The sequence below is a fragment of the Cervus elaphus genome, chromosome 16 (assembly GCF_910594005.1).
Source record: "Cervus elaphus chromosome 16, mCerEla1.1, whole genome shotgun sequence".
NCBI lineage: Eukaryota > Metazoa > Chordata > Mammalia > Artiodactyla > Cervidae > Cervus > Cervus elaphus.
The window spans coordinates 27,457,517-27,469,940 of record NC_057830.1 but is presented as its reverse complement, the minus strand read 5'-3'; the positions used below and the strand labels follow the sequence as shown (position 1 = coordinate 27,469,940).

At 38.6% G+C, this 12,424-nt stretch overlaps 1 protein-coding gene across 2 annotated transcripts in view; it reads right to left on the bottom strand.

Moving 5' to 3' along the window:
* Nucleotides 1-904: 904 nt before the first annotated feature.
* FAM240B (family with sequence similarity 240 member B) overlaps nt 905-12,424 on the bottom strand; it is a 68,732-nt gene continuing 57,212 nt past the window's right edge. For both annotated transcript variants that reach the window (XM_043870577.1, XM_043870578.1), the window contains 2 exons: nt 11,325-11,470; nt 905-1,583 (listed from right to left, as the gene is read on the bottom strand). In XM_043870577.1, the coding sequence (XP_043726512.1) occupies nt 1,490-1,583; nt 11,325-11,470 (240 nt within the window). In that variant the 3' untranslated portion in view covers nt 905-1,489. The remainder of the gene's footprint in view (nt 1,584-11,324; nt 11,471-12,424) is intronic.

Sequence of the window (12,424 nt, the reverse complement as noted above, 5' to 3'; positions counted from 1 at the left end):
TGTAATTTACAGCTTATTAGTTGTATCTGGGCCTCCTGATAGCTCAGTCGGTAAAGAATCCGCCTGCAAGGCAGGAGATCCTGGGTTGGGAAGATCTGCTGGAGAAGGGATAGGCTACCCACTCCAGTATTCTTGGGCTTCCCTTGTGGCTCAGCTAGTAAAGAATCCGCCTGCAATGTGGGACACCTGGGTTCAATCCCTGGGTTGGGACGATCCCCTTGAGAAGAGAAAGGCGACCCACTCCAGTATTCTGGCCTAAAGAATTCCATGGACTCTATAGTCCATGGGGCTGCAGAGTCAGACACAACTGAGTGACTTTTACTTCATTTAGTCATATCTGAATTGGATAAGAGCCTATAGCAAGGCTTTGAGCATGTACTCTGGATCTCATAACTGAGGGATTGTGGAATCACCTCTCTAGCCCTCTTGCCACCCTGTGACCCCCTTAGCCATAGGATCTCTTTTAGTTCTGCAGTGGCAGAAGTTTATGCCACCCCATAGCATCTGTGAGTGCTGTGATACCCTCCCCAACACCGTGCGTGTCATTCTCTGGGTCCCTCTGGCCATCTGGGCTCTTTGGCTGGCTGGGGCTTTTCGCACTGCTCTTGTTCGCAGTGAGGAATCCCTGGGTAGAGGACTGGAGGAGCCCTAGTTCCTGTGACTGACAGAATCCCTCCTGATCTGTGACCATGATCATGTCTGGGCCCAAGAGGAGGCTTCCGTGAAAGTGACTTTAAATTCCCAAATGTGTCTAAAGGCAGCTGGAGCTGACACTTGCTAGAGCGTCAGAGAACTAACCATGACAGGCATGAGGGAGTTAACACAGGACACACACCATTGAGGACACAACAACCAAGTTTATTAACATTGTCCTACTTTCACTGCATGCTTCTACTTAAAAGTTTATAAAAATTTGTATGAGGAGAAAATAATTTAGTTCAGTTCATTTTCAAATCATAATGTTAAAAATTATTCTTTTTATAAGAATAATTTCTTTAGCTTTCTTTCTGTTAGTAGTAGCATTTCTGTCTTCATTTAAAAAAGGGGGGCGGGGTGGGGACAGGAAAAAAGATTGTATGACTCTGTTTTTGCAGAATACTTAGGGAAGCCAGGTTCCCAAACAGTAATTGCCCCTGGTAAGCTTGAATAAAATATTCAGATTTCAAAATGAGAAGAAAATGTGGAAATAAAGTACATTACGTGGATCTTTGAAACTTGGAAGTGCTAATTCCAAGAGATTTTTATATTAGATACCCCAAGCTTCATATCCCATTGGCGGTCATCCTGTCCTCTGTGACAGGGAGGATTGAGATGGATAAAGAGTCCCATTAGCACTAGGGGAGGTTTCACATGTAAATCCCTTCACAAATGGGAGAGCAAATAAAGAGTGTCCTGCTGAGTAAGTCAACATAACTTGGGTGTTAGTTTTTCTCCTAGAAAAGTGCCCTTGGTGGTTTGTTATCTTTGAAGTGGATGAAGCCGGAAGCTCTCAGCCCACAGTGTTTTCCTGCTTTTCCTTTCCATCAGGATTGTCCAACATCCTCAGCCTCTTCTCCAGTCTCTGCTTCCATTCTTCTCTGAGCCTGAGGAGAAGAAACAATATTCATGGTTATTGCATTTGTTTCCACATCTGCTGGTCCAGTGAAGTTTATTTTCTTCTGAAGAATATTTTTAAGAGAAACAATTTTTTTTTTTTACAAATTAATGAAGAAAATAATAAGAGTAATGAACAGTCTATGAATGTGTAGTTTTCTCCAAAATTTACTCCTTCCAAAATCCATATGTGGATTCAGTGTAATATCAATCAAAATCCCAGCAGGAATTTTCTGTAGCTATAAACAAGCTGATTCTAAATTTTATATGGAAAGGCAAGAGAAGTTGATTAGCAAAACAATTTTAAAGTAGAAGAAAGTTGGAGGATATATACTATGTGACTTACGAGGCTTAAAATAAAGCTACCATCATCAAAACAGTGTAGCATCAGGGAAGGAACAAACGGATCATAGAACACAATAGAGAGTATAGATATAAATACACACAAACACAGACAATTGATTTTTGATCAGCGACAAAGACAACTCAATGGAGGAAGAATGTGTGAGCGCTGAGTCACTCAGTTACGTCCACCTCTTTGTGACCCCATGGACTGTAGCCCACCAGGCTCTGTTCATGGGATTTTCCCAGCAATAATACTGGAGTGGGTTGTCATTTCCTCCTCCAAGGGATCTTCCCAACCCAAGGATCAAACTCACATCTCCTGCATTGGCAGGCAGGTTCTTTACCACTGAGCCACCTGGCACGAAGGATAGCTTTTGAAAAAATGGTACTGGAACATTATACATCCATATTAAAAACAACATGGCCCTTGACCCACACTCCACATCTTATACAAAATTAACTAAAAATGGATCATAGACTTGAAGGTAAGTAAGACTAAGGCTTCAACAACAAAGCCAAAAAAACAATATCTTCATGGTCTTGGGATCAGGGAAAAATTCTTATATACAACACAAAAAAGCATGATTCATAAAAGAAGAGAAAATTTGGGACTTTATCAAAATTAAAACATTTGCTCTGTGAAAGATACTGTGAAGAGAATAAAAGACAAGCCATTAACAGTATTTGCACCTAACATGTCTGATAAGAGACTTGTTTCTAGACAATATAATATTTCAAACTCAATAATAAGAAAATAATATAACGGATAAAATATTTGAATGGCCATTTTTCTAAAGAAGTTATATGAGTGGCAAATAAACCCATAAGACATACTCAACATAATTAGGATGAGTGGCAAATAAACAGATAAAAGATGCTCAATATAATTAGGAAAATACAAATTAAAACCACGATGAGGTATCACTCACTTGACAGAAAGACCAAAACAAAAACAAAGCCAACTCTGTCTCTCTACACCTCCCCCGGCAAAACTAAAATTCAACCTTCACCCACCAAACCAAAAAAACCTTCACAAAAAAACTCACACCAAGCATTAGTCAAGATTCTGAGTAATTGGAATTTTCTTACATTGTTATTAAAATGCAAAATGGTGCAGTCAGTTTGTAAAACAGTTTCTTACACAGTTAACCGTATGTTAACCATATGACCCAGTAATCTCAATCCTGAGAGTTTACTCAAGACAAATAGAAATTTATGTTCACATAGAAATCTGTATGTAAATGTTTATAGCACTTTATTTATAGTCACCAAAACCTGGAAATAACCTAAGTGTACTTCAGTGGGGGAGTGGATCACCAAGTTATGATACATTCCTACCACAGAAAAGTACTCATCAATGAGAAGGAATGGATACACACAATTGATACACACTAGAAGAAGAAATCCCAAGTACATTGTGCTCAATGAAAAGAACCAGGCATAAAAGACTACATACTGTATAATTCATTTATGACATTCTGGAAAAGGCAAAACTATAGTGAAGTAGAATAGATCAGTGGTTGCTGTGGACTGGAAATTGGCACAGAGGTTGACCCAAAGCAGAAGCATAAGGGGATTTTTTCAGAGTGATGGAATTATTCTATATTTTGACTGTGGTGATTATGTGATTCTGAGCATTTGCCAGACTCATAGATCTGTATACAAAAAGAAAAGAAATGCAGACATATAAATCAATTAAGAAAAAGAAAGTCTATAATCTAACAGGCACAAGCTATACATATATAAATATAGTTTCCTTAGAAAAAAAATCCAGCTAGTTCCTATGCACATGAAAAGATCTCAACTAATGTGATGTGAAGTTTTTTTTTTACATGTAAAACAAAAATTTTCTAATTTAAATACAACCAAATGTAAAAAATCAAGTGTGTTTCTTTAGGTTTACTTGATAGAAATTTCTGTAAATTGTATTTTATATTGTAAAGTATTATATCACTGTACATTTAAACATGGAATTTCATAGCTTTGTTACATGGAGTAGAATAAACATCTACAGACAGTTAAAAAAAAAAAATCCAGCTAGTTCCTATGTATATGAAAAGATCTCAACCCAATGGAAAAAAAAAAAAATCTCAACCAAACTTGTAATTAATTAAAATCAGTTTAAAACAGTGAGATGCCATTTTCACCTGTTAGATTAAAAGTGATTAAAAGTTTGACAACACAGAGAATGAGTGACAGTAAAATTTGGCATTCCCACGCTTGAGTGGAAGTTTAAACTAAAACAACCTCTTTGCAAGACAAGAGAGCAATAGTTGTCAATATTTTAAACATTCATCCTTTGACAAAACATCTTAATTTCTATGAACTTATCCCATAATATTATCCATGTATGAAAAATGTATGTATAACTATTCTTATTGCAACATTAACTGAAAAGTCCCAAAATGAAAAACAACTTAAATGTCCTTCAAGGTGATTGGTTAAATTGATTGTCACGTCATTACAGTAGAAAACATTAAAGAAGAACTGAAAATGTTAATATAGAAAAACTTTCAAGAGAGAGTAAGTTAACAAAGGAAGTTGCAGAATAGTGAAGATTGTATAGGTCCCATTTTGCATAGAAATATAGCACACATATTTAGTTGCTTATTAAAAGGAAAGTTTTGGGGAGACATATGTGAGAAATTGTTGATGGCTATTTCCTCTGGAGAGCATGTCAAGGAGCCTAACTGAGAAGGACACTGGTTTTCCAAGGTATACAATTGGTTAGTTTCTTAAGTTGGATAAATGCTTTTATTCATTTACTAGGGCAGCCATAAAGAAATAACACAGATTGTTTGGCTTAAACAACAGACATTTATTGTCTCATAGTTTTAGAGGATGGAAGCTTGAGATGGAGGTGTCAGCAGGTTTGATTTCTCCCAAGGCCTCTTTCCTTTGCATGCAGGTGGCCTTCTTAATCCATCCTCACATGGCCTTTTCTCTGTGTTTGTGCATTCTTGGTGTCCCTTTGTGTATCAAACCTCTTCTTATCAGAACAACAGTTAGATTGGGCTGGGAATTACCATAAAAGGCCTCATTTCAACTCTCATCTTTTTTAAAGGCCCTATCTCCAAATACAGTCACGCTCTGAGGTAGGACTGGGGGTTAGGACTTCCACATACAAATTTGCAGGGTGGGAGGCACAATTCATAACAATGCTAAAGCAGTGCATGATTATTATGGATAAATGAGAATATATAGTAAAGAATAAAGAAAACTTGGATTCAGCTTTACTTTTCAGTCTTGTAAATAATGCTAAAATGAATATGACAATATGTAATACTCTTTCTATATACTAGTCTACTTTCATTGAAGAGATTCCCAGAGGTGAATAACGAGAGGGTGTAATTTTTTTTAATTTGTTTTTATTTTTGACTGCACTGGGTCATCATTGCTATGCTCAGGCTTTCTCTGGTTGTGTCTAGCAGGGGCTACTGTCTAGTCTCATTGCAGTGGTCTCTCTTGTCGCAGAGCATAGACTCTAAGGCATGCAGGCTTCTATAGTTGTAGGGTGCGGGCTCAGTAGTTGTGAAAGCATGTGAAATCTTCCCAGACCAGGGATCAAACCCATGGTCCCCTGTATTGGCAGGGAGATTCTTAACCATTGGACCACCAGGGAAGTCTGAGGGTATAAATATTTTGAAAGCTCTAGGCATCTATTACCAAACTGTCTCCAGGAAACTTCTTACTTAAAAGTCTGCTCAATTATGGGCTCAAGAGAGAATGGAAAGAATTTGGAATGTTGGCCTGTTGGTTGGTGGTAGTTGTTGCTTAAGCACATTAGCAACCAAGGATTGAAAGTTGAAATATTGAGAGAATTAGGGACATGGGGGAATACTGTAAAGACATTGGTTATCATCCTCATTCTGCTTCAGCTTTAAATAGAATGAATGACACAAAGATATAATTTTCCAGTTTGAAAGGGGAGATAAAACTTGTAACTGATGCTTTTCCATTAGTGGGCATGTGATGGCTGGATGGCATCACCGACTCGATGGGCATGAGTTTGAGTAAACGCCGGGAGTTGGTGATGGACAGGGAGGCCAGGCGTGCTGCGATTCATGGGGTCACAAAGAATTGGACACGACTGAGCGACTGAACTGAACTGAACTGACCTTACACATGGACTTCCCTGGTAATTCAGTTGGTAAAGAATCCACCTGCAATGCAGGAGACCCCAGTCTCATTCCTGGATCAGGAAGATCCCCTGGAGAGGGTTGCCATTTCCTTATCAAAGGGATCTCCCCAACCCAGGGATTGAAACTGTGTCTCTAGAGTCTTCTGCATTGGCAGTCAGATTCTTTACCACTGTGCCACCTGTGAAGCCCCAGTATCATGTAGGTTCATCATTAATTAAAGGGGTTTTAACTTTTCCTTTGTGTGGTGAGCATGAAAATGTGTTGCTCAGAGATCCAGCTGGCCAACTGCCTGTTTTTGTAAATAAACTTTTATCAGAATATAGCCCTGCCCATTTGTTGACATACTGTCCGTGACTACTTTCACACAGTAGCAGAATTGAATAGTTGCAACACAAGAGCATATGACCCAGAAAGCTGAAAATAATTAGCATTTATTGTTTGTCTGGTTTCATCAAATCATAGCTGAATTGCAATCACAGGTGGACTATAGACACAAAGGTTAGCAAACGCCAATAGAAAGATGCTATGAGAATCTGTTAGCTATATGAAATGTGTATTAAAAAGCATTGCATGTTTTCTTATGGTTTGTAAAGATTTGTGTTGTACATCTTTTTCTCAGTAAATTTATAATAAACTATGTACATATAAGTGTATATATATCAGTTCAGTTCAGTTCAGTTGCTCAGTCATGTCCAGCTCTTTGTGACCCCATGGACTGCAGCACACCAGGCTTCCCTATCCATCACCAACCCCCAGAGTTTACCCAAACTCATGTCCATTGAGTCGGTGATGCCATCCAACAATTTCATCGTCTGTCATCCCCTTCTTCTCCTGCCTTCAATCATTCCCAGCAATAGGGTCTTTTCAAATGACTCAGCTCTTCGCATGAGGTGGCCAAAGTATTGGAGTTTCAGCTTCAGCATCAGACCTTCCAATGAATATTCAGGACTGATTTCCTTTAGAATGAACTGGTTGGATCTCCTTGCAGTCCAAGGGACTCTCAAGAGTCTTCTCCAACACCACGGTTCAAAGCATCGATTCTTCGGCGCTCACCTTTCTTTATGGTCTAACTCTTACATCCATACATGACCACTGGAAAACCACAGCTTTGACTAGACGGACCTTTGTTGGCAAAGTAATGTCTCTGCTTTTTAATATGCTGTCTAAGTTGGCCATAACTTTCCTTCCAAGGAGTAAGGTCTTTTAATTTCATGGCTGCAATCACCATCTGCAGTGATTTTGGAGCCAAGAAAAATAAAGTAATGGAAATAAAAACAAAAATAAATAAATGGCACCTAATTAAACTTAAAAGCCTTTTCACTATGAAGGAAACTATAAGCAAGGTGAAAAGACAACTCTCATAATGGGAGAAAATAATAGCAAATGAAACAAATGCCGAAGAACTAATTTCCAAAATATACAAGCAGCTCATGAAGCTCAATACCAGAAAAACAAACAAAAGCTTTGACTAGACAGACCTTTGTTGGCAAAGTGATGTTTCTGCTTCATAATATGCTATCTAGGTTGGTCATAACTTTTCTTCCAAGGAGCAAGTGTCTTTTAATTTCATGGCTGCAGTCACTATCTGCAGTGATTTTGAAGCCCCCCAAAATAAAGTCTGTCACTGTTTCCATTGTTTCCCCATCTATTTGCCATGAAGTGATGGGACCAGACGCCATGGTCCTAGTTTTCTGAATGTTGAGTGTGTGTGTGTGTATATACATATACTCCACAGAGAAGTAGTTGTTAAATATTTACCAGCACACCATAACTTGCTTCCCATTTTTCTCTCACAGGAGTGTCCCCCAGTAAATCTCATACTCATCTAACTTCATCTTGCCCTCTGCTTCTTGGAGTACCCAAATGAACACATTTGGAATGATGAATTTATTATAGGAACAGAATTTAGGAATCTGGGGTTTATGACACATTTATTCACTTTTTATAGTAGCTATATCACTATATATTACCAGGTGGATGATAGACGCCACTATCCACCTAAATCCACATTAAATCCTGTTTTATGAGTATTTATACTGTTAACTTCCCCCTTCTGGTCACTATCTTTCATTACTGTGCTGCTTCCCTTAATCTTTGTGCTCTCAGTAATTTGGTGAATGGCAGTATGTATATGGACCTTTTAGTCTGTAGTAAGAAAGGTCAATATGAAAAAGATAATACTTAAAAAAAAATACTTAAAAATACTTAAAAAAAAGTCAGATACAGTAGAAGAATAATTAAACAGACATTAAAGCTTGAAGAGAACTTTTTTCCCTTAAGCCTAGAAATATTGACCTCACTTTTCAAATGGAGACCAAATAATACCTACTATTTATTGTTCTAGATCCATATGATTTGTGGAGGAGTTGTAATTAATATCTAGGAATACAAATTCTGCTTGATTAGTATGGGTTTTGACTAGAAAGCAGGGTTTGGTGAGGAGGGTGGTGAATCTTAAACTAGAATCCTAAGAATCAGAGATCAGTTGGGCATATAATTAGTGTTTTTCTATCACATGCTTGCTAGGCCCAAAAAAATGTGTCAGTTTGGGTCCTCCAAGAAGCATAATTGAAGGAATTACCTATGGAAAATAAAGCAGGGGCTGGGGGGTGGGGTGAGGAAAGAAGAAATGATTGGGTAGGAAGAACCCAAAACCACAGCATAGTTGACATAACTGATAAGCAGGAATCAAAACAAAGGAAGGTGAATGGTCTTGGGGTGAGGACTAATAAACACCTCTTGTTACACAAGTCAACCAGATTTAATGTATATTGACATTGTGAGTTCTGATAAATTCTGAAGAATTTTGAAGGTCATACTTATTCCATTAAAACATTATTTTTTTCGTATAAGTATTATACAGTTACTCAAATATAGTTTCAGCCTGGTTATTTAGACTTAGATGTTCATGTAAGTTATCATCTAAATGGAGATACTTTGGAAAATAAAAGGGAGCATAATACATGATGATAACAAAATGATATACATACACCTGGACTGTCCCAACACACTAGGAGATTTGCTCATTATTCCCACAGCATGCTTGACTTCTCTCAGATTGCCTCAACAGTTATTTCAAACCCGTTTTCTACTTCTCCAGGGGACTGACACCTGCTGTTGCTTCTTTGTAGCCAGACTCAGAGAGAGTAAGAGGATTTCTAGTTCTGAGACCACCCACTTTGCCTTGTGATCTCATCTCCAGGACCTCTTCAACTCACATGTGTTCCCAGGGTAAATGGATTCCCCACAGCTCTGGCTGCATGCCTCTCCATCAGTGAACCCATAGGCATGAGCTAATAAGTATGTCCATGGTAAAACACCTGTTTCCACTCTACCCAGATTTGGCACAAGGTCTTGCTGGTTAGCTTAGCTTGGCAACAGAAGGCATTATTGGCTCTGGCATTGGTGAAAATTTTTGAAATTTTTTTTTTTTAGATTTTTGTCTTCTACCACTCATTTAGAACATTTCTTGATTGCACAGTGGCTTGCATTTGCCACTTTTTTTAATGGAGGGTAAAAGTTTTTTTAAAGTGTGTGTTTGTCACTTACATATATGCATTTTGGAAAGTCATAACTTAGGGGGCTGAAATAGGAACCCAAGTGTTTATTGCCATTCATTGGTCTGGTCAAGTGTATTCTGGAAGATAATTATTCTAGGACAAAGTTTCAAACTGTATGGTTACATTAGCAATATATAAACAAATATTCTGACATTTGATTTTGATTTCTCTGGGTACTGAGAGGCTATTTCCCCTTAGGAGCTGACGAAGGGTTTTAAGAAGTTAATGTTGGTGCAACACAATACATGTGAATTATATGTGTTTTTAGCTCAGCATACTCAGAAACATGGAGGCACATGCCTCATTGTCCCTCAGAACACAGATGCCATTACACTTGTGAATGAGCATCTTAGCAAACAGACAGCGTGGCTGGGCTATTCCCATTTCAGTGGTGGAGAACTCAGACAGTCCCTGAAAAGCTGAGCTGATCTGTCTGCTCCAAGGCACTACACATGTGAGGGCAAGTGCTGGCCGTCTTAGTCAGAGCAATGTTGACACCTGTGACACATGTCTTCTCACACAAATAAATGTTCCCCTCTCAGCAGACTCTTTAGCTAAAACAAGTTCAACTGCCAGTGAAGGGAAGACCATATTATCCTCCCCACCCCAGATCTTAATATGTAGGATCTCAAAGGTGGGATCTTTCACACTTATACACATCTGTTGATCTAACTCTGAAATTCAGTGTGACCTTGTGTCCTGGGGATTGCAACAGAGGCAGGGTGAGGAAGAGATTTTTTCAGTTCATTAAGATATAAATAACAGAAACTCAATTTTGTTTATACCAAAAAAGCTTGTTCATATCTATATCATTGGTTCTCAATCAGGGGTGACTTTGTCCTCCAGGGGACATATGGCAATGTTGGAAGATAATTTTTGTTGTCACAATGGGGGAAAGGAATCCTACCAGCATCTAATGTTTTAAGGGATACTGCTAAACTTCTTACAAAGCACAGGACAGCCACTCCACTAACAAAGAATTATAAGGCCATAAATGTCAGTAATGCTAAAAGGTTGAGAAATCCTGATATAGATGGTGGCATGAGTAGATGAATAAATCATGTCTGTAACTTTCTATATTTTATGATATTTTGACATCTTAGAAAGCTTGATGGCCACAGAAGGCTGCCCTTCCCAGGGCTAGCCCTTTCTTTTGCATGTCAACCAATCCTGTGTCTATGGCCCCTACCACCTCCTTATCTCTCTATCATACATAAAGCCATATTTCTTCTGCCCTATACCATCCCAGGGCCAGGACAAGCACAAGACAACTAGAGACCACCCATAAATCCCAAAACCCCTGGGCATTACTCAAACTAGCCAATCCTAAGCTGTTTACTCTGCCTTGACTTGTCTTTTCCTTGGAAACACCAATAAAGGCTCTGACTTAGACTTACCCCTTGCTTTCATCTTCTGTCACCTGGCCAAAACCCGGTGCTTCCCCTGTGGCACTGAATGGCATGCAGCGATACTCTCTCTGAAAGCTGTGAATATAATAAACACCTTCCTTCTAAGCCTTATTCTCCTTTTGATTTGTGGCTTGCACTGACCTAACAATATCGCATCCAACATTTCCATAATGAGGACAGTAGGTAATGAAAATAATTCAGCTTCTCCATCTTCACATCTGGTATATTTCTGGGGAAATCTCCCTTGTAAAACAGTGAAAAAACAATTCACATACTTTCTCAGGGCACTCCTTCCCTGACGATCTTCCTCCAGTTCCCGGTAACAGGTCTGTTTGCTAATTTCCTTCTCCCAGAAGCTTTTGAGCTCATGACAGGTTTCACAGCAGAAGACTTCCCGACGAATGTATTGATTGTTCATCCTCTAAAAATAAAAAGAAAACAAATCCAAGTACTTCAAATAAAGTCACTCTAATTTTGGAATGATGAAAGATGTTTGAATCCATATACTGCTATTTACAGATTTTGTGAACCCATGGATTAAAGCCCTCCAGGCTCCTCTACCCATGGAATTATCCAGGCAAGGATACTGGAGTGGGTAGCCATTCCCTTCTCCAGGGGATCTTCCCAACCCAGGGATAGAACTCAGATCTCCTGCACAGCAGGCAGATTCTTTACCATCTGGTCCACCAGGGAAGCCCTGGTTGCCTAAATATGTGTGTTTTTTTTTTTTATTCTCCTTAAATCAGTTTTAGTATCTTACTAATTTTGTCATTAAATAAAGTAAAAAATTTGATACTAGTTCATCTCATATTTGTGAGAGTCATGAGTTTAACTTAAAAAATTATCTGTTAACAGTTATTTCCTAACTCTGTGTGTGTGTGTTTGTAGAATGAGATGGTATGTGCAAAGCTCTAGATGCAAAGCATGGCAAATAGCAGGCACCCAACAAATGTTATGCTCTTTCCATTCTTCCTCACAGAATAAAAATAACATCTACCATTTACAGATATCAAAGGAACATTTCATGCAAAGATGGTCACAATAAAGCACAGAATGGTAAGGACCTAACAGAAGCAGGAGAGGTTAAGAAGAGGTGGCACGAATACACAGAAGAACTATACAAAAAAATTCTTCATGACCCAGATAACCACCATGGTGTGATCACTCACCTAGAGCCAGACATTCTGGGATGTGAAATCAAGTGGACTTTAGGAAGCATTACCATGAACAAAGCTAATAAAAGTGATGGAATTCCAGCTGAGCTATTTCAAATCCTAAAAGATGATGCTGTTAAAGTGCTGCACTCAATATGCCACAAATTTGGAAAACTCAGCAGTGGCCACAGGACTGGGAAAAGTCAGTTTTCATTCCAATC